This window comes from Wyeomyia smithii, chromosome 2 (genome assembly GCF_029784165.1).
Source record: "Wyeomyia smithii strain HCP4-BCI-WySm-NY-G18 chromosome 2, ASM2978416v1, whole genome shotgun sequence".
Lineage (NCBI taxonomy): Eukaryota > Metazoa > Arthropoda > Insecta > Diptera > Culicidae > Wyeomyia > Wyeomyia smithii.
The window spans coordinates 246931331-246954174 of NC_073695.1; the positions used below are offsets into that span (position 1 = coordinate 246931331).

The window sequence follows — 22844 nt, forward strand, 5'->3', positions numbered from 1 at the left end:
GCTTTGAGTGTAAATTGAGACTAGCATCCAGCGCTTATGCTGTTGATTAGCATCTCCATAAACATGACTAATTATTTAGTAAGTCCCAAGCCAAGTTCAAGTTGGGCTGATCTGATGGAAAGTTTTTCCCTAGTGATAGGCAATTTGTTTTCAGCGTGCATGAGTTTCGCTCGTTTTAATGTCACAACTGGGTGAACGTTTTAAAATAGCGTCAGAAAAACGATAAGTGCTTGAAACGTCACACTTTCCATCCGATCAATCTGATTTGAGTTCGATGTGCGACTTAGCGACTTGAAATTGTGGCCTCGTTGGTTCAGTAGTAAAAGTGTTTTCTGTGTTAGAATATCAAGTCAATCATCTAGTGCAAATTGTTCATGTACTTACACAGCATCTACATCGCAGATCGATAATATATTTGTTGCTTCAGCGAAGTTGCTACATTATATTGAAGAACACTGACGTAGACAAAATATTTACTCAAGCATTCTGAAAACTGAAGTCAAAATCGAACAGGACAAGGTGTATTATTCTAATTTCATCTTAGAGAAGTCGGAGGTCCAAGCTTTACTATGTCTGGAAAAAGCATAATGAACAAATTTCTGATAAGAAATATTGTTCGGTTGATGGTCAACTGCTCGTACTTTTGTTTGTTCTACATGATGATTCTCTGTCTACTGGATACGGCTGGTGTAGGTGCGAACAAACTTCCCGAAGAGGACATCTCAATGGTAACCGAGGTTAATGTAAGCATTGTAAAATTTACTTTCCCCTTCTCAACCGTGTGTCTACCGCATGTTTGTACTGATTATCACTTGTCACTATTCGCGTCACCTCGGCACCTTTGAAGATGCACAGATTAGATAAAACATTAACGCTCGTATCGTTCACGCGTATAGGAGCTTTGTATGATTATAATGTAGGGACGTTCTGTTGAAACAATGATATCTCCTACGTTGTCAGTATTCAGATATTTGATGGTACACTTTGTCAGGTCGTGCGGTTTTCCTTTTGATTACAGTTTTATGAATAGTTGATGTAACCTTGGAAATGAGGAAGGAAAACTACGTCATAATACGTGGCTATTCTTATAGACACAGATTTAATTTTATGTACCTATTATATAAAAAAAAAATCATATAAAACATAAATGATTGAGTTTTCTTTTGTAACTCTTCAACCGAATCATTACGTGTCAAGTTCAAGTAGGTATCTTAAAAAATAACAGTCAAAGAAGACACCACTGACCTTAATGAGAGCACCGAATGTGTTGCATTTGAAGATTTTAAGAAAAGCAACATAACAAACTACGACCGGCGCGGAATGCAAAATGTAGTTATCAGCGTAACTATATCGCTTAGAAAATAGAAAAGATCTAAAATTACGTAAAAAATAACGTCGGTGTTTGAAACATTATCGTTTTTAGAAATTAGAATTTTGTTGCAGTTGATACATTCAGTCGAAAAAACATCCATTAGTACCGTTTATGTTTCGGAAATTGAACAGTCTGCATAACACGCACCTCTTTTTTTTCAGAAAGCGGATGTGGAGAGCAGTGGCAGCCCGACGGAGAAGAAAAGTGGTGGCTTCTTCAATTCGGATGTGGGTTTCGTGCACGCATTTGTTGCGTCCTTCTCAGTGATAATCGTGTCCGAGCTCGGTGATAAAACATTTTTCATCGCAGCTATTATGGCCATGCGTCATCCTCGATTAACCGTGTTCAGCGGTGCGATTGCAGCGCTAGCCCTGATGACAGTTTTGTCGGCCGTGTTTGGCATGGCCGCCACCATCATTCCACGGGTGTATACGTACTATATCTCAACAGCACTGTTTGCCCTGTTTGGTTTAAAAATGCTCAAGGAGGGCTACTACATGTCTGCTACTGAGGCAGCCGAAGAATTGGAAGAGGTGCAGTCTGATCTCAGAAAACGCGAAGATGAGGTAAGCCGATCGCTCTCCAATGGTTAAGGGTTTTCGAAGGTTCTCGTTTCTAGTATTTTGCTGTATTTACAAACCTATACGCAATTTATGCTGACTCCATTCGTTACTAATCAGTTTCCTAATTTGCAATAATTCTCATGTATAAAATCTTTCTTCGCGTGTTTATTTCTAATTGTAAATACCTTTTTTTCTTTGCATAATTAATTATATTTTCTTCGAAGTATAACTATTTTTGGTTGAACTCATCTTGCTGCATTTAATTCGATAACCAATCGAATACCTGTGATACGTATTGTTATCTTGAAATCGTATCAACAGAACTATTTTCAATCAACAGTCCGTAACATTGCTAATCATTTTACGTGATATCGTAATTCGAATGAAGATAAAAGTAACCGCATGATTATGACTAATGGTGGGTATATATACTATATATAAAATGACTAAGATTGAGGCAAAAATAAAACTCTACGTGGTAACGAGGTTTCTTTATCTTCACCCGATTTTGGGGTAAGGTAGATAACATTGTTTTATAATGGTGAATACAGACCATGCAGACAAATGTTTCTCACTTTATCTTTAATTCATGGAATTCAAAGGGAATTCTACTACAGATTCCTGAACTTTTAGAAATTAACAATTTTAATTATGAACGAAAATTTTGTTGGTGTTTTAGGCACTTCCATTGACCCATTGAAAGAAAATGTATTCCGTTTATGCTCAGACGTATTATAGTAGCCTTCATTGTTATCCCTAAACATTAAATAAATGTCTTCCTCATTGTTACGGATAGAAACCAAGCTATTCAGTGTTGATCCAAAATTTATTTTTTTGTTAATGCATTGTACATCACTAAGAGCATTTTATGAATCGGATGTTAATTTGTGCTAACAACGTCTCTTTTCAACTACCGACCCGGGCTGAACCACTTTCCCTTTAAAACCTCCTCACCACCACTCTATACTGTGTACGAAACCGAACTATATGAATTTTTCTTTTCCCTACATTCTTCCTGGACATTTCCTGCCTGTCTGTATGCGTGCCCCACCTTAGTTGATGCGCTCGATGAACGGTAATCGGAAGGAAACAGTCGAGCTGGTCCCTCTGAATGAAAACGACAGTAGTAGCAAGGCACTTAGCTCGCCCGACCGTGCCGGCGGAAATACCTTGAACGGATCGATCCACTCGCTCCACCGTGATCTGCCTCAAGCGCACTTTCTGCCAGCGATTCGCATGTCCGCATCAGCAACCCAATTGCAAGCATCGAATCATCATCTCACTGATAGCATTAGTAGTATTAATAGAAGTAAGCTGGGCGGCTCGTCCAAGAGTCTGGCCGTAACGATCGGCGAGCAGTACGAGCAACGCCAGCGGGCACGATCTGGAATCGTGGCCACCGGTGCGGTCGGTGCTGGCACCACCGCCAACGGTACAGTGATCAATGGGTTAACCGAAGAAGGTGATTTTACCTCCGGCTCGACCAGTTCTCTCAGCCAAAGCAAACGGGTTAGCAAACTCTATCGAACTATCGCTGTAGGCTCACACGTGTTTTTAACTCATTGCATTTGTAGGTACATCTGCATTTCTGTTTAGGTTGATATTTTGTTTCATTTTGGTCAATCACTTTAATCATTTCACAGGTTTGTTCATTTATCGCGTTTATTTTTAACATCTGTCATATTCATACTGTTTTGTTAGACAAAATTTGTAATTGCCTGTATTGCAGTACCTTCCCTCAAATCGAAGTGTTTTTGCACGTGAACCGTTCTTGCTTTTTGCTTATGAACAATGTGGCTAATATCTGTGTGTAAACATATTTGGATAATACTACATTCATTCGGCAATGAACTTGGAGTTTGAAATTTCCAAAATGCCAAAATCTCACTTGTACATAAATCTAAACCTTTCTAATATTCATAATGTGACACACGTTAATGGGAATAAATAGTGTACATACCATAAGAATTCGTCATCATACAATAGAGTTTTATAGTAAAATATTTTTTTTTTATTTTATTCGGACTAGAGTGGTTCACCTGGCACCGAGTATCCATCTCGTATTTTTGTCCTGTATCTATAATCTATTTTGTCATTTTTACTCTCGAACATATTGGAGTCTTTATGTGGAACTCGTATACGAATATTCAATCGTAAACTCAGTATTCTCCATTACTCGTTAATGTAAGTGAGTATTTTTACGACTGGGTGTTTGTATACGAGCTCTATATGAATATCCATACTTTTTGATGTTTTGCGTATCCTGCCCAATACTAATCTTGTTCAATATTCTGTATAAATCTTTCAATTACTTGAGAACTGCACACACATTTCGATTTCATTTCTATTTTTAATAACTGAAAGTTCAATGAAAGTTTAAATTTAATAATTTGTTATACACAATTTTTTTAGAAGAGTATTACACACTTTTGTACTTATATCACGAGCGTTGCGCTAATGCCAAAAAAATCAACAGGAAGAAAAAAAAAAACAAAAACTTTCTGGGTAGTCGAATTTAATAATCTTTCGAATGTCGAATCGAAATATATAGAAACTGTCCAAACATATTGATAAAAAATTGATGAAGGCCATAAAAAATTTGTAGAATGGGTTGAAAAAAACTGTACGACATTTCAGAGCAAATTGATTTCCAGAGTGGAATTTATTTCTTTATCGTAAACTGTAAAGGAGTATAATGATTTGAGAATTTGGTTTTGTTTGAAAAAGTCAGGGATGATCAGCATATCAGTATAATATAGAATTCTGTTGCCCAAAAAATATTGCAAAATTGTTTGATATGAGCATAATTCATTCATAGAAAAAGGTGAATCTGAAAAACTGATTCAATTCGCAGAAAATACATTTTCGCGAAGGATAATTGACTCTTACAGTTTGTATTTTCTTTCCAAAAAATGTTCTTTCGACAGTTTGAAAAGAAATAATATAGAATTCTGTTGCCCAAAAAATATTGCAAAATTGTTTGATATGAGCATAATTCATTCATAGAAAAAGGTGAATGTGAAAAACTGATTCAATTCGCAGAAAATACATTTTCGCGAAGGTTAATTGACTCTTACAGTTTGTATTTTCTTTCCAAAAAATGTTCTTTCGACAGTTTGAAAAGAAACCACGTTTTCTTTTGCGTAATCACTGCCTTTTCTCAGCACATTTGTTTTTCAATTGTAAAGTCGCTTTTCGATCGTTGATTTCTGTCCAAAATAATTGCTTCTTTGTTGCTTTTTGCCTTTCATTACTATTTCAAACAGCCTCCCGTAACCGCCATATACACCATACGCTACGTTACGCTACGTTACTTTAATAATCTATTTCCCTACATTTCTGACACGCTGCATGATGCCATTACAGCTGGAAAAGGAGACATCGGCTACGCTAATCCAAGATGCTGAAACCGGTGTGATACGAAAGAATAAGCAACGTTCTGCTTGGAATCTATTGTTAAGAATCTTAATGCAGGCATTCACGATGACCTTTCTGGCTGAGTGGGGCGACCGTTCACAGTTGACCACGATTATCTTGAGTGCCCGCGAAAATGTGTATGGTGTCATCATTGGCGGCGTGATAGGGCATGCTATTTGCACCGGACTGGCCGTGATTGGTGGCCGCATGATTGCGCAGAAAATATCCGTTAGAACAGGTAGTTTTTTTGTGATGCGACAAGTTGCGTTGTAATAAATCATATTTTTTTCTACGTTCGTTTTAGTTACTCTCATCGGTGGTGTTGTTTTCCTGTTATTCGCTGTGAGTGCACTGTTCTTCAGTCCAGAAGAGGAACCGGTCAAAGTTGCGCCATAGTTTGATAGATTGCAGTGATAAATAAGCAAACATTTACCTAGGCGGGGATTTGACCAATTCTTAAGTATTTACACGATAGAAAATAGAAAAAAATGTTTTATAAGCAAAGATAGTAAAATTAGGTATTAAAATCATCAACAGCATAGCTTTCTAAATCCATCCAATTGAGAAACACAAATCTTATGGTTTATTAGAAGGACATTTAAAATAGAAGCACAGTTTTTTTTTTTACTTTGAGTTTTGGGTTGCAAATATTCAAAAAGCAACAGTATAGTCTGTTTGAATTCGGTATTCTACAGCTAATGAGTGTGAAATGATCGAACTAAGTGCTTAATATTTCAATCGAAAAGCCTAGTAATTTTTGAGTAGCTGCAATCCTCTCTTGATAATAGTAATGAAATTAAACAACAAAGAATGTGATTAAACATAAAGCATGTTGGCAGTGGAGGTCCGTTATTTAGGTTTATGAACTAATAACAATTTCGCTGAGTTTCGCATGACTAATTAAACAAAAAATCATCTAGGAATGTGAGGTATAATTAAATGTGTAACTAATAACTGTGAAGTATGACTTTAAAATAAAAATATGTTTATAAAACATGTTTTATTTGCATTACTATAGGCGAAGGCAGCCTTGCCGCTTTCTAAGCCAATTGATATCGGTGGCAAAATCAAAGTTGAAATTTTTGGATCGCACTGCTGCGGAGAAGATATAGGTAGGTGATATATTCTCTTACAAGAACAGATCAACGCTGAGTTAACAAGTTTAATAACATTTTATAAAGTATTGGTCACTGCCGCTGGTAAATTATTGAAGGACCAGGTTTGACTATACGCGCGCTACCAAAGCACTCCTCTTGGCTATAAAAAACAGCGTATTGGCCGGGTGTAATGGCGTAAAGAGGCTTGCCCAACTTTACAAAAAGTTTATCCCCTTTTTCGTCAACTTCGACTATGTCGCATGGTACTAAAGGTTTCGTGTGCTGAAACCTAAAATGACACTTCCAAAGTCTCCTTTGAACAAGTTCAACTGGTTTGTTGATCCATACAGGATTCTCCACGTACACCATTTCAGTCTTTAGTAACGGATGATCACTGCCGGATACTACATAAATTGTATTAGTATCAACTGCCTTCTGAAATATATAGTAAGGTTTCAAGCACCCTGCGATTTTTGCTTTTTGACCAACAGTCCAGTTGTGCACTCCTTTATGTTTTCCTATTATTTTGCCTGTGTCAAAGTCCACAAAATCACCCGGTTTTGCGGCAATGTATTCAGCGATGAAATCCTGAAAAGTTCGTTTTCCTACAAAACAAATACCCATGCTTTCCTTCTTTTTGGCAAACCATCCCAATCCTATTTCGTGCGCTAGGCGTTTTACTTCTGCCTTAGTCATACCTCCGATGGGAAACATAGTACGGCTCAGAGCTTTTGAGTTGATTTGCGACAAGAAGAAAGTTTGGTCTTTTATTGCGTCGACGCCAGACAGTAAATGAACATCCGCTTGATCATCATACTTTTCTAAATAGGGGCCAAAGTTGCTTCGAGCGTAGTGACCGGTTGCTATAGCATCGGCTCCCAGTTTTTCGCGTGCATATTTATAGAACAAATTAAATTTAATATGCCGGTTGCACAATATATCCGGGTTTGGAGTGATACCGTTATCGTAATCTTTGAGGAAACTCCTAGAGAGGAGTGAATTCTACTTTACTCATAAAGTGAAATCGGTAAAGAATCGAATAATTACCCGAAAACTTCCAACCAATAATCTTTGACAAAATTGATTTGCTCTAATGAAATTCGAAGCTGACGGCAGAGCTTTTGTGCGTCCAACCAGTCTTGCTCTCCTGAACAGTACCCGGACTCGTCAATCAGGTCCCAATTTTTCATGAACGCTCCGCGGACATCATAACCTGGTAAGCGATACTGTTTAGCTATCGGATGTGGCTTACAAGTTGAATTTTCTTACCTCTAGCTTTAAGTAAATAAGCCGTCACGGCGCTATCAACACCACCGGAAACTCCTACAATAATTCTTCTGAACATTATAGTTTATTCTTAAAAAATACGCGCAAACGACTATTATACGTAACATTGCTAGAAGGGGTGGTTTGGGTTGGGTGGCGTTTGTTGCTATCAAAGAATCAGCCGATGTAGCATTGGCTGATACCGTATCGATAGTCTTCCGCAGTGATAGTTTTCGATATCCAAATGAATCGAAGTTGGGTGAATTCGCCTACCCAATTTCTACCTACCAAAAATGAAATATTTCGCCTGAATGAAATGTTTCGCGAAATAATTCAACGGAAAGCAGCACATACAATAACCAGTGGCCGGAACAAAAAACATACGAGATAAAAAGGCTTGCCCCACAGTTTTATACATGGTCCACCCTATCGTGAATTGTGAAACTTTCCCCAACCCAAATTTAATCAAACTATTTTTAAAACTTAACTAAGATCCTAGGCTACTCAAAAAACACTATGACATTGAAGGAGTATGATATTTGCGGCCATGAGGGCATATGTGAAAATATACTGGTTTTGCCTCATACATCAAACATGGTCCACCCTATCGTAAATTGTGGAACTCTCCCCAACCCAAATTTAATCAAACTATTTTTAAACTTAACTAAGATCCTAGGCTACTCAAAAAACACTATGACATTGAGGGAGTATGATATTTGCGGCCATGAGGGCATATGTGAAAATATACTGGTTTTCCCTCATACATCAAACATGGTCCACCCTATCGTGAACTGTGAAACTCTCCCCAACCAAAATTTAATCAAACTATTTTTAAAACTTAACTAAGATCCTAGGCTACTCAAAAAACACTATGACATTGAGGGAGTATGATATTTGCGGCCATGAGGGCATATGTAAAAATATACTGGTTTTCCCTCATACATGAAACATGGTCCACCCTATCGTGAATTGTGAAACTCTCCCCAAGCCAAATTTAATCAAACTGGTTTTTAAACTTAACTAAGATCCTAAGCTACTCAAAAAACACTATGACATTGAGGGAGTATGATATTTGCGGCCATGAGGGCATATGTGGAAATATACTGGTTTTCCCTCATACATCAAACATGGTCCACCCTATCGTGAATTGTGAAACTCTCCCCAACCCAAATTTAATCAAACTATTTTTAAAACTTAACTAAGATCCTAGGCTACTCAAAAAACACTATGACATTGAGGGAGTATGATATTTGCGACCATGAGGGTATATGTGAAAATATACTGGTTTTCCCTCATACATGAAACATGGTCCACCGTATCGTGAATTGTGAAACTCTCCCCAACCCAAATTTAATCAAACTATTTTTAAAACTTAACTAAGATCCTAAGCTACTCAAAAAACACTATGACATTGAGGGAGTATGATATTTGCGACCATGAGGGTATATGTGAAAATATACTGGTTTTCCCTCATACATGAAACATGGTCCACCCTATCGTGAATTGTGAAACTCTCCCCAAGCCAAATTTAATCAAACTGGTTTTTAAACTTAACTAAGATCCTAAGCTACTCAAAAAACACTATGACATTGAGGGAGTATGATATTTGCGGCCATGAGGGCATATGTGGAAATATACTGGTTTTCCCTCATACATGAAACATGGTCCACCCTATCGTGAATTGTGGAACTCTCCCCAACCCAAATTTAATCAAACTATTTTTAAAACTTAACTAAGATCCTAGGCTACTCAAAAAACACTATGACATTGAGGGAGTATGATATTTGCGACCATGAGGGCATATGTGAAAATATACTGGTTTTCCCTCATACATGAAACATGGTCCACCCTACCGTGAATTGTGAAACTCTCCCCAAGCCAAAATAATCAAACTGGTTTTTAAACTTAACTAAGATCCTAAGCTACTCAAAAATCACTATAACATTGAGGGAGTATGATATTTGCGACCATGAGGGCATATGTGAAAATATACTGGTTTTCCTTCATACATGAAACATGGTCCACCCTATCGTGAATTGTGAAACTCTCCCCAACCCAAATTTAATCAAACCATTTTTAAAACTTAACTAAGATCGTAGGCTACTCAAAAAACACTATGACATTGAGGGAGTATGATATTTGCGACCATGAGGGCATATGTGAAAATATACTGGTTTTCCCTCATACATCAAACATGGTCCACCCTATCGTGAATTGTGAAACTCTCCCCAACCCAAATTTAATCAAACTAATTTTAAAACTTAACTAAGATCCTAGGCTACTCAAAAAACACTATGACATTGAGGGAGTATGATATTTGCGACCATGAGGGCGTATGTAAAAATATACTGGTTTTCCCTCATACATCAAACATGGTCCACCCTATCGTGAATTGTGAAACTCTCCCCAACCCAAATTTAATCAAACTATTTTTAAAACTTAACTAAGATCCTAGGCTACTCAAAAAACACTATGACATTGAGGGAGTATGATATTTACGACCATGAGGGCATATGTGAAAATATACTGGTTTTCCCTCATACATCAAACATGGTCCACCCTATCGTGAATTGTGAAACGCTCCCCAAGCCAAATTCAATCAAACTGGTTTTTAAACTTAACTCAGATCCTTAGCTACTCAAACAACACTATGACATTGAGGGAGTATGATATTTACGACCATGAGGGCATATGTGAAAATATACTGGTTTTCCCTCATACATGAAACATGGTCCACCCTATCGTGAATTGTGAAACTCTCCCCAAGCCAAATTTAATCAAACTGGTTTTTAAACTTAACTAAGATCCTAAGCTACTCAAAAAACACTATGACATTGAGGGAGTATGATATTTGCGGCCATGAGGGCATATGTGAAAATATACTGGTTTTCCCTCATACATCAAACATGGTCCACCCTATCGTAAATTGTGAAACTCTCCCCAACCCAAATTTAATCAAACTATTTTTAAAACTTAACTAAGATCCTAGGCTACTCAAAAAACACTATGACATTGAGGGGGTATGATATTTGCGGCCATGAGGGCATATGTAAAAATATACTGGTTTTCCCTCATACATGAAACATGGTCCACCCTATCGTGAATTGTGAAACTCTCCCCAAGCCAAAATAATCAAACTGGTTTTTAAACTTAACTAAGATCCTTAGCTACTCAAAAAACACTATAACATTGAGGGAGTATGATATTTGCGGCCATGGGGGCATATGTGAAAATATACTGGTTTTCCCTCATACATCAAACATGGTCCACCGTATCGTGAATTGTGAAACTCTCCCCAACCCAAATTTAATCAAACTATTTTTAAAACTTAACTAAGATCCTGGGCTACTCAAAAAACACTATGACATTGAGGGAGTATGATATTTGCGGCCATGAGGGCATATGTAAAAATATACTGGTTTTCCCTCATACATGAAACATGGTCCACCCTATCGTGAATTGTGAAACTCTCCCCAAGCCAAAATAATCAAACTGGTTTTTAAACTTAACTAAGATCCTAAGCTACTCAAAAAACACTATAACATTGAGGGAGTATGATATTTGCGGCCATGAGGGCATATGTGAAAATATACTGGTTTTCCCTCATACATCAAACATGGTCCACCCTATCGTGAATTGTGAAACTCTCCCCAACCCAAATTCAATCAAACTATTTTTAAAACTTAACTAAGATCCTAGGCTACTCAAAAAACACTATGACATTGAGGGAGTATGATATTTGCGGCCATGAGGGCATATGTAAAAATATACTGGTTTTCCCTCATACATCAAACATGGTCCACCCTATCGTGAATTGTGAAACTCTCCCCAACCCAAATTTAATCAAACTAATTTTAAAACTTAACTAAGATCCTAGGCTACTCAAAAAACACTATGACATTGAGGGAGTATGATATTTGCGGCCATGAGGGCATATGTAAAAATATACTGGTTTTCCCTCATACATGAAACATGGTCCACCCTATCGTGAATTGTGAAACTCTCCCCAAGCCAAAATAATCAAACTGGTTTTTAAACTTAACTAAGATCCTAAGCTACTCAAAAAACACTATAACATTGAGGGAGTATGATATTTGCGACCATGAGGGCATATGTGAAAATATACTGGTTTTCCCTCATACATCAAACATGGTCCACCCTATCGTGAATTGTGAAACTCTCCCCAACCCAAATTTAATCAAACTATTTTTAAAACTTAACTAAGATCCTTAGCTACTCAAAAAACACTATGACATTGAGGGAGTATGATATTTGCGACCATGAGGGTATATGTGGAAATATACTGGTTTTCCCTCATACATGAAACATGGTCCACCCTATCGTGAATTGTGAAACTCTCCCCAAGCCAAAATAATCAAACTGGTTTTTAAACTTAACTAAGATCCTAAGCTACTCAAAAAACACTATGACATTGAGGGAGTATGATATTTGCGACCATGAGGGCATATGTGGAAATATACTGGTTTTCCCTCATACATAAAACATGGTCCACCCTATCGTGAATTGTGAAACTCTCCCCAACCCAAATTTAATCAAACTATTTTTAAAACTTAACTAAGATCCTAGGCTACTCAAAAAACACTATGACATTGAGGGAGTATGATATTTGCGGCCATGAGGGCATATGTGAAAATATACTGGTTTTCCCTCATACATCAAACATGGTCCACCCTATCGTAAATTGTGAAACTCTCCCCAACCCAAATTTAATCAAACTATTTTTAAAACTTAACTAAGATCCTAGGCTACTCAAAAAACACTATGACATTGAGGGAGTATGATATTTGCGGCCATGAGGGCATATGTAAAAATATACTGGTTTTCCCTCATACATGAAACATGGTCCACCCTATCGTGAATTGTGAAACTCTCCCCAAGCCAAAATAATCAACCTGGTTTTTAAACTTAACTAAGATCCTTAGCTACTCAAAAAACACTATAACATTGAGGGAGTATGATATTTGCGACCATGAGGGCATATGTGAAAATATACTGGTTTTCCCTCATACATGAAACATGGTCCACCCTATCGTGAATTGTGAAACTCTCCCCAAGCCAAAATAATCAACCTGGTTTTTAAACTTAACTAAGATCCTTAGCTACTCAAAAAACACTATAACATTGAGGGAGTATGATATTTGCGGCCATGGGGGCATATGTGAAAATATACTGGTTTTCCCTCATACATCAAACATGGTCCACCGTATCGTGAATTGTGAAACTCTCCCCAACCCAAATTTAATCAAACTATTTTTAAAACTTAACTAAGATCCTGGGCTACTCAAAAAACACTATGACATTGAGGGAGTATGATATTTGCGGCCATGAGGGCATATGTAAAAATATACTGGTTTTCCCTCATACATGAAACATGGTCCACCCTATCGTGAATTGTGAAACTCTCCCCAAGCCAAAATAATCAAACTGGTTTTTAAACTTAACTAAGATCCTAAGCTACTCAAAAAACACTATAACATTGAGGGAGTATGATATTTGCGGCCATGAGGGCATATGTGAAAATATACTGGTTTTCCCTCATACATCAAACATGGTCCACCCTATCGTGAATTGTGAAACTCTCCCCAACCCAAATTTAATCAAACTATTTTTAAAACTTAACTAAGATCCTAGGCTACTCAAAAAACACTATGACATTGAGGGAGTATGATATTTGCGGCCATGAGGGCATATGTAAAAATATACTGGTTTTCCCTCATACATGAAACATGGTCCACCCTATCGTGAATTGTGAAACTCTCCCCAAGCCAAAATAATCAAACTGGTTTTTAAACTTAACTAAGATCCTAAGCTACTCAAAAAACACTATAACATTGAGGGAGTATGATATTTGCGGCCATGAGGGCATATGTGAAAATATACTGGTTTTCCCTCATACATCAAACATGGTCCACCCTATCGTGAATTGTGAAACTCTCCCCAAGCCAAAATAATCAAACTGGTTTTTAAACTTAACTAAGATCCTAAGCTACTCAAAAAACACTATAACATTGAGGGAGTATGATATTTGCGACCATGAGGGCATATGTGAAAATATACTGGTTTTCCCTCATACATCAAACATGGTCCACCCTATCGTGAATTGTGAAACTCTCCCCAACCCAAATTTAATCAAACTATTTTTAAAACTTAACTAAGATCCTAAGCTACTCAAAAAACACTATGACATTGAGGGAGTATGATATTTGCGACCATGAGGGTATATGTGGAAATATACTGGTTTTCCCTCATACATGAAACATGGTCCACCCTATCGTGAATTGTGAAACTCTCCCCAAGCCAAAATAATCAAACTGGTTTTAAAACTTAACTAAGATCCTAAGCTACTCAAAAAACACTATGACATTGAGGGAGTATGATATTTGCGACCATGAGGGCATATGTGGAAATATACTGGTTTTCCCTCATACATAAAACATGGTCCACCCTATCGTGAATTGTGAAACTCTCCCCAACCCAAATTTAATCAAACTATTTTTAAAACTTAACTAAGATCCTAGGCTACTCAAAAAAAACTATGACATTGAGGGAGTATGATATTTGCGGCCATGAGGGCATATGTGAAAATATACTGGTTTTCCCTCATACATCAAACATGGTCCACCCTATCGTAAATTGTGAAACTCTCCCCAACCCAAATTTAATCAAACTATTTTTAAAACTTAACTAAGATCCTAGGCTACTCAAAAAACACTATGACATTGAGGGAGTATGATATTTGCGGCCATGAGGGCATATGTAAAAATATACTGGTTTTCCCTCATACATGAAACATGGTCCACCCTATCGTGAATTGTGAAACTCTCCCCAAGCCAAAATAATCAACCTGGTTTTTAAACTTAACTAAGATCCTTAGCTACTCAAAAAACACTATAACATTGAGGGAGTATGATATTTGCGGCCATGAGGGCATATGTGAAAATATACTGGTTTTCCCTCATACATCAAACATGGTCCACCCTATCGTGAATTGTGAAACTCTCCCCAACCCAAATTTAATCAAACTATTTTTAAAACTTAACTAAGATCCTAGGCTACTCAAAAAACACTATGACATTGAGGGAGTATGATATTTGCGACCATGAGGGCATATGTAAAAATATACTGGTTTTCCTTCATACATGAAACATGGTCCACCCTATCGTGAATTGTGAAACTCTCCCCAACCCAAATTTAATCAAACTATTTTTAAAACTTAACTAAGATCCTAGGCTACTCAAAAAACACTATGACATTGAGGGAGTATGATATTTGCGACCATGAGGGCATATGTGAAAATATACTGGTTTTCCCTCATACATGAAACATGGTCCACCCTATCGTGAATTGAGAAACTCTCCCCAAGCCAAATTTAATCAAACTAGTTTCAAAACTTAACTTTTAAGGCCTTAGAAGTTACTGAACGGCGGGCAAACGCGGCGCACACGCAAACGCACACCGACCCTCAAACGCGCCGTACATACTAAGCCTTATGCGGATTCACATTAAATCTGTTTGTACTTAGACATGCATGGATGGACCAGAATTCATCATCATCATCTATGGGTGTGCGGGTGTGTGCTCACAAATGTCCGGCGCTCCCCGGTCGATTGCGCGGCGTCCGGCAGCGCGGAAACGCGCGCGCTCTGTCCCATATTGAGTGCAATGATGCCAGCACTCGCCATCGCTAACGCGATAGAGAGCCTTGTGTGCGTCGTACCTCTCTCTCTCTCTCTCTCTCTCTCTCTATATATATATATATATATATATATATATATATATATATATATATATATATATATATATATATATATATATATATATATATATATATATATATATATATATATATATATATATATATATCTCTCTATTTATCTCTCTCTATCTCTATCTCTATCTCCCTCTCTCTCTATCTTCCTCTCTCTCTATCTCTCTCTCTATCTCTATCTCTCTCTTTCTCGTTTGGTGGTGGATGTCGCTCCGAACGCAGTGAGGTTGGTGGATGTCGAAGTGAGGTTGCAATGCTTTTCCATCGTATTCGTATTTGCTCTCTAGTTCGCATCCGATCCGTGACTTTAACACGGGGACGTGCGTGCGGACGTGGTATGCGGTGGACAGCAAACAGCGAAGACCAAACGCCGAACTGTCCGCCTCCGCCTACCGTCGATGCCTTCACCGCCGCGCATTAAATCGGAAGCACAACACTCGTCAGAAGATTCCCGCTTGGCGCTCTCTCTCTCGTACCATACACACACACACACACTGTGCCGGTATTTTCGACTGGGGTCATAATACATGCTACTGCCGCTACATCCATAACGTGGTAGCCGTATAACATTCATGCTTCTCCTTCTTCGCGCACTTGTGAGACCACCACACCAACTGCGACCCACTCACAGGCAACACGTGCACGCCTGCCTGTCTCCACCAGCCAGTCAGCCAGCCAGCCGACCAGCGTCAGAGCGGGTAAGCGGAGTGTAAGTGAGTGAACTGGTATTGACTACCCACCAGCCCGCGCGCGCCACACACACAACACACCTAGCACCGTCGTCGCGCTGTGTACGCCCGACAGAGGTTGATGCAGCAGATCACATGCCACCCTGCCTGTGTATGCACACACCGTGTCAGTGAGATGTACTTTTTCGTAACAACCTAAGAGTCAGACACCCTCCTATAGACACGAAAATGTAAAATAACAACAGAATTCGACACTTGCTTTGCACCCTCATACCGCGCCCACAGACCGAACCGTAGTGTACGGACCGGCTAGCACGGCATCGCATGGTCGACCATCACCCTACCGTGCATCAGTGTTCGAGCCAACAGCCGGTCTGTGGTGTATGTCTCCGCTAGCGCGCGCGATGGTCGAGCATCGTCATCGTACCGATGTAGCCGGCTCGCAGTGTACGGTTCCGCTGAGCATCGTTGTGGCCGACATTAGCGAACCAACAGCCGGTCTGCCGTGTATGACTCCACTAGCGCGCGCGATCGAGCATCGTCATCGTACCGATGTAGCTGACTCGTAGTGTACGGCTTTAGCCTTTCGTGGTTGATTGCAACCCGCACGTCAGAACAATTTGTTTTATTTTTTTGTCCCTAACTACTGTTCATTAATAAGACGGAAAATGTCGCTTATTACGATGGAACACATTTTCTATTTACCGCTACCCTCCGCAAAATTCTTACCACTTTTGCTATTTTCGGAAAACGCTATCGCTCACTCAAAGCCTATGCGGTCAGTCTGTCAGTGGTGTTCACATGAAGCCATTTCGCCGCAGCAGTGCTCTTAACCATTTTTCGAGTTTAGTCAACGGTTCTCCATTTTTCTCGCACCCTGTTCCCCCTGGAATCGCCGGTAAGCATTGCTTCAGGAAGAAGGGCGAGTGTGCTTTTAATGCACACTGCGCAAAGCAGCCATAGTCTGACAGCATCTATGTCAGGTGGATGTTAACTTCCCCATGGCACCTCTCGATCACTCCGGCTATCTCCGGGATGATTCGGTGTGTCCATCTACTTTTGGTAGAATTGGACCATTCCCGCTGAAGTTGACCTTCTGATGGTTCGTATACCTCTCGTGTCACGTTGGTCGAAGAACTCTACGTCTTTTTTGACAATGATGCTGATAGGCATCATGCCAGCCAGGACGCATATTGCCTCGTATGACACGGTTCGTTACGCGCATGCGACTCCCAGGCACATGAGCCTGTAGGTGCTTTCCAGTTTACCGCGGTAACTGAAAGTACCCAACGCTTTCGACCACACGGGTCCGCCATACCTGAGTATGGACGTTACAACGCTAGCTAGCAGCTTACGCCTGCTGAATAATGACCGCCGAGCTATTCGACATCATGCGCGATAATGCCGCTATAGTCGTGGAAGCTTTCTTGCAGGCGTAGTCGATGTGGCTCCCGAACGTGAGCTTGTCATCGACCATCACCCCCAAGAGCTTCAAGGATCGCTTCGAGGCGATAGTGCATTCACCGGCACTGATCGCCGCCTTCTGTTCCGATTTGCGGTTGATTACCACGATGACCTCCGTTCTGTGATGTGCTAGCTCCAGTTTCCTGAAGTGCATCCAACCCTCAACTACGCGTATGCATAGCGCGGCTTTCAACTCGACCTCGCTGATCGACTCTCCGTAGACCTCTAGAATTATATCGTCTGTGAAGCCCATGATCACCGCTCCCGATGGGAGCTTTAGCTTCAGCACACCGTCATACATGGCATTACAGTACCGGACCCAGGATAGAACCTAGCGGTGCTCTTACGGTAATCGGGACGCATTTCTGATCCTCATGTGTGTTGTAGACTAGAACTCGATTTCGAAAGTAGTTTTCCAGAATCTTGTACAGTGGCACTAGCACTCCGAGACTCCGAAGCGCGTAGGATATAGAATCCCAGCTGGCGCTATTGAACGCGTTTTTCACGTCTAGCGTGACAATCGCGCAATAGCGAATATCTCTCCTTTTACATTGGAGTGCTACCTCAGCCGTCTTGGTGACGGAGAGAATAGCATTCACCTTGGACTTACCCTTACGGAAGCCGAGCAGGTTGTTTGGCAGACCGGTTCCACTCTCGGTGAATCTCACAAGTCTGTTGAGGATTACCCTCTCAAACTCCTTGCCCGCTGTGTCTAGCAGGTAAATTGGTCCATATTCGATGGATCACCGGGTGGTTTCCCTGCCAATAGAACCAGTCGCTGTTGCTTCCACTCATCCGGGAATAGGCAGTCAGCTAAGCATTTCGGCATGACCGCCCTGAACAACTCGGGAGTTACCTTAATGGCCATCTTAATAGCCAGGTTCGGGATTCTGTCCAGTCCCGGTGCCTTACTCACCTTCAGGGAGTTTGCAATCTCAATTAGTTCACTGTTCGTCACCCTTGCACATCCTCGGCCTCTGCGCGGCTGCCGTCATTCGCTGTTTGCGGTGACTCAGCAGCCAGAGGCCAGGGGTTTGGCTCGTGGTGTGGGAAGAGTCTCTTAATGATCCGCTCCAACATCGCTGGTGGTTGCTCCGCCGGGGCTGACGAGCCCCTGGTCTTTGCCGTAACAACCTTATAAGCGTCACCCCATGGGTTCGTGTTGCCACTTTCGCGAAGTCTATCAAAGCAGGCTCGTTTACTAGCCTCTTAAGCGTTACCTTAGTGGACTTGAATGCCGCTTGGCGCACTGATCTTTGCGCATCGGTGCGCGCGCGTCACATCATGCACGCGCTACGGAGGTCTGCTATCTTGTCGGTTCACCAGTAAGCCGGTGGCCGTTCATTTCTAGGCTGATAAGACCTAGGCATGATGGCGTCGCACGCCTGTGATAGTATAGCAACAAGTTGGTCCGCCCTCCGGGCAGCCCTCTCCTCTTCGAGGTCCAATCTTATTGCTTCCGCAAATACATCGCCATCAAAGTGCGATGTTTTCCAGCCGCGAAAGGCCCTACCCGTCGCCTGCCGCCTCGTGTCCACGCTATAGCTGACCGATTGGTGGTCGCTATTAGTGTGGCCGTCGTCTACCTTCCAGTTTGTAATCACTCCGGGGCTGCCGAACGTCACGTCGATAATCGCTTTCGCGCCGTTTCTGCTGTAGGTGCTTTTTGCACCGACATTTGCCGGGTCTACCTTGAGCTTTGCCAAATCTTCCAACAAAATCTGGCCCCTCTGGTTTGTACAGTGACTTCCCCACTCGACAGCCCAAGCGTTGAAGTCACCCGCAACCACCAACGGCCATAGCCCCGTCAGTTCCACGGTTGCTTGATCGACCATCTGTGCGAACGTTTCAGTAGACCAACTTGGCGGAGCATAGCAACTGCAGTAGAAAACTCCGTCCACGTTGGCTATAACGTACCCCTCTCTGAAGCTCGACACAATCTCCTGAACCGGGGACCTGCCTGTCGTGCAAATGGCCGTCTTCCCCGACTTGTCCGATACCCAGTTTCCGCTTCCGGTTGGGATGCGGTAGGGGTCCGAAACGATGGCCACGCCCGACAACGACTCTGCAGCTGCTTGGTGTAGCAACTGCTGCGCCGCATAGCAGTGGTTCAGGTTCAATTGTATCACCCTCAAGCCTGCGGATTAGTAGCCGGCCGAGCAGCCGGACACTTGGGGCCTCCCATGGCGTGTTCGGCACCGGTACCCGGTGCAGGGGTCTCCGTCCCGTAAAACCTGGCAGGCCTTCAAGTACGTTCCGCGTCCATTGCCTGGTGGGAATCAGGCAGAGAAGGATCAGATGGGGTGGACTAGTCCTAGGACAAGATGCCCCTTTCCTGACTTACGCAGGCGGGGGTGTCATAGTTCTCATAAGGTGCTATGGTGACCTTTTCTTATCTATGGCCTCACTGCTTCGGCATAGACTACCATGGGACCATACAAGCGACTTCTCCTCTATGGACAAGGATAGCGGCTTGAAGGGGGACCCAATTAAAATATGAGCGGGGGCCTAGTGTGGTTGGTAACGTCTCCGTCAACCACGCTCGACGCCTGGGTTCGAATCCCACCGCCGACATAGGTGTCGATGGTTGTGAGGTGGCGTGATCCACTCACAACCAACCCAACTGGTCTAGATTCAATCCTAGCCGACACCGGGAGATTTTCTGAGGCGAAAAATCTCTGGGATCACGCCTTCCATCGCATGAGGAAGTAAAGCCGTTGGCGCCGGTCCGTTAATGAACGGGTCGTGAGTTAGGGTCCTGGGTGTGGAGTCGCCTCTCTGGGCGTCGGTGATTGGCCACAACAGTGGCGGAACTAGACCGACGGAAAATAAGCGAGAATAAAAAAAAATGAATCTTAACAGCAAAAAACAAGCGACAAGCGTGGAGGGACTACCAAATTCCTTTGCGAGAGGTGGCATCCAGCAGTCTCCGTAGAAGAAGGCGAAGACGGATGCAGTAAATTCCGGTGGCGGGAAGATAACACGCCAGTCTCCACACCGGATATAACGGTCGACGGTCCCTTGCTTGTCAAGGCCATCGAGAAGAGTAGGGACAAGCGGCCAGGGGTGGCAGCGCTTTCCGAACAGCTTGCGATCATCGAGTTCGCGGAGAATAGGAGCAATATCGCCAGGGACCTGAAACAGAGCCTACTCTTGCTTCGGGCCACCATTGATGAAGCTCAACAGGAGTACACCGAACTCGTGGCGCGGGCCGAAGCGGATGAAAAGGAGGTGGGGAAGAAGAGGGCAACTGAATCCAAAGGGGTTCAGACTGATGCCCCCACGTTCGCAGCGATCTGCTCTACGGGGCAGACCACTAAGCGAACGCGGTAGTCCCCGGGGGAAGCGGCCCCCGATAATGTGAAAAAGCGGTTGGTGGCACTATACACGTGGGACAGCACACCAGCAGGCACAAGGGCCGAAGTGTCGACCGGAGCGGCTACTGCGGGAAACCCCTGGGTTACCATGGTAGGAAAAGGGTGCCAGGAAGGTAGAAAACGCCAAGACGGAGCGGCGAAGAAACGAACGCTAAGGGCCAAGAAGGCCAAGAGCATGGAGGACGTCCTCATCCTCAAGACCGACGGGTCTAAGTACTCGGAAGTATTGAAAAAGATGAGGGGCGAAACCCAGCTCAAGGAGTTGGGGGCGGATGTGCGGAGCATCCGCCGATCTCGCACCGGCGAGATGATCCTTGAGCTCCGAAAGAATGCGAAAAACAAGGGCGCTTCCTACAAGTCGGTAACCAAGCAGATCCTCGGCAAGGATGTGCAAGTTCGGGTACTCACCTCGGAGGTGACTCTCCAGCTTAAAAACCTGTATGAAATCACCGAGAAGTGCGACATTGCGCAAGCCCTCAAGGAGAAGTGTTAGGTGGAGGTGGCCACTAAGTCAATCCGCCTCCGGAAGGGTCCAGCGGGAACCCAGGTGGCCACCTTCTGGTTAGCGTCGGCGGACGTGAACCTGGCACTGAAGGAAGGTAAGCTAAAGGTTGGCTGGTCAGTATGCCCCCTGGGTATACTTCAGCCACCGGACGTTTGCTTCCGGTGCTTCGAGGGAGGACAGAAGTCCTGGACCTGCAAGGGGCCCGACAGGAGCCTTTATGCAGGCGTTTCGGTGGTGCGGGCCATAAAGCAAAGGACTGTGGGGAGCCTCCCAAGTGTATGGTGTGTTCCGGGAAACGGGACGCCAAACACTTCATGGGAGGCCCCAGGTGCCCAACCGGCAAGCCGGTTACGAAACCACGGTCGTAAGGGTGAGGCAACTGAACCTGAACCACTGCTACGCGGCTCAGCAGCTGCTATACCAAGCAGCCACTGAGTCGCTGTCGGACATCGCTATTGTATCGGACCCCTACCGAATCCCTCCCGGAAACGGTAACTGGGTTGCGGATAGGTTCAGCATGGCGGCCATATGGACGACGGGCAGGTTTCCGGTTCAAGAGGTTGTTTCAACCTCAGAAGAAGTGTATGCGGTTGCCAACGTGAACGGAGTGTTCTACTGCAGTTGCTATGCTCCGCTGCGTTGGTCTACCGAAAGGTTCGCACAGATGTTCGACCTGCTATCCATGGAGCTAACGGGCCTAACACTGTTGGTGGTGGCAGGCGACTTCAACGCTTGGGCTGTCGAGTGGGGGAGTCGCTCCACGAACCAGAGAGGCCAGATCTTGTTGGAAGCTTTGGCAAAGCTCAACCTAGACCTGGCCAACGTTGGGTCCGAAAGTTCATACAGCAGAAATGGCGCGGAGTCGATCATCGACGTGACGTTCTCCAGCCCAGGACTGATCATGAACTGGGGGGTAGACGATGGCTTCACTAATAGTGACCATCAGCCGGTCTGCTATAGTGTAGACAACAACGAGAGGCGGCAAGCGACGAGTAGGGACAACACTCCGTTCGCCCGCGGGTGGAAGACAACGCATTTCGATGCCGAGGTATTTGAAGAGGAGGTGAGACGAGAGCGCGAGGAGGGCAGCCGGCTTCGCCCGACGCCTGACCAACTAGTTGCTATGCTATCTCGGGCGTGCGACGCCACCATGCCTAGGACTCGCCAACCTAGGAATGGGAAGCCACCGATCTACTGGTGGACTGATGAGATAGCGGACCTTCGCAGTGCGTACCTTCGTGCGAGACGGAGGATGCAGCGTGCGCGAACAGACGAACAGAGGACAGAGCGCCACGCAGCATTCAG

General features: G+C 42.8%; 2 protein-coding genes across 2 annotated transcripts; one reads left to right on the forward strand and one right to left on the reverse strand.

Moving 5' to 3' along the window:
- Window positions 1-229: 229 nt before the first annotated feature.
- Window positions 230-6348, forward strand: LOC129723994 (transmembrane protein 165). The gene is made up of 5 exons (XM_055678549.1): window positions 230-743; window positions 1534-1938; window positions 2992-3444; window positions 5302-5590; window positions 5657-6348. Exons 1-5 carry the CDS (start codon window positions 570-572, stop codon window positions 5746-5748), a joined length of 1413 nt encoding a protein of 470 aa, XP_055534524.1. The 5' UTR covers window positions 230-569; the 3' UTR covers window positions 5749-6348.
- A 152-nt stretch (window positions 6349-6500) lies between these two features.
- Window positions 6501-7908, reverse strand: LOC129723995 (mitochondrial tRNA-specific 2-thiouridylase 1). Its single transcript, XM_055678550.1, has 3 exons — window positions 7719-7908; window positions 7497-7662; window positions 6501-7434 (listed from the first exon to the last, which is right to left on the reverse strand). The coding sequence occupies exons 1-3, from the start codon at window positions 7792-7794 to the stop codon at window positions 6540-6542; spliced, it is 1137 nt and encodes a 378-aa protein (XP_055534525.1). The 5' UTR covers window positions 7795-7908; the 3' UTR covers window positions 6501-6539.
- Between the last annotated feature and the right edge of the window lie 14936 nt (window positions 7909-22844).

Bases quoted from the DNA above. Each gene is read 5' to 3' on its own strand.
- LOC129723994 (XM_055678549.1), top strand. From the start codon at position 570: ATGTCTGGAAAAAGCATAATGAACAAATTTCTGATAAGAAATATTGTT. The intron at 1,939-2,991 runs GTAAGCCGATCG...GCCCCACCTTAG, and splicing joins TCAGAAAACGCGAAGATGAG to TTGATGCGCTCGATGAACGG. The intron at 3,445-5,301 runs GTTAGCAAACTC...ATGCCATTACAG, and splicing joins CTCTCAGCCAAAGCAAACGG to CTGGAAAAGGAGACATCGGC.
- LOC129723995 (XM_055678550.1), bottom strand. From the start codon at position 7,794: ATGTTCAGAAGAATTATTGTAGGAGTTTCCGGTGGTGTTGATAGCGCC. The intron at 7,663-7,718 runs GTAAGAAAATTC...ATCGCTTACCAG, and splicing joins TTATTTACTTAAAGCTAGAG to GTTATGATGTCCGCGGAGCG. The intron at 7,435-7,496 runs GTAATTATTCGA...ACTCCTCTCTAG, and splicing joins TATTGGTTGGAAGTTTTCGG to GAGTTTCCTCAAAGATTACG.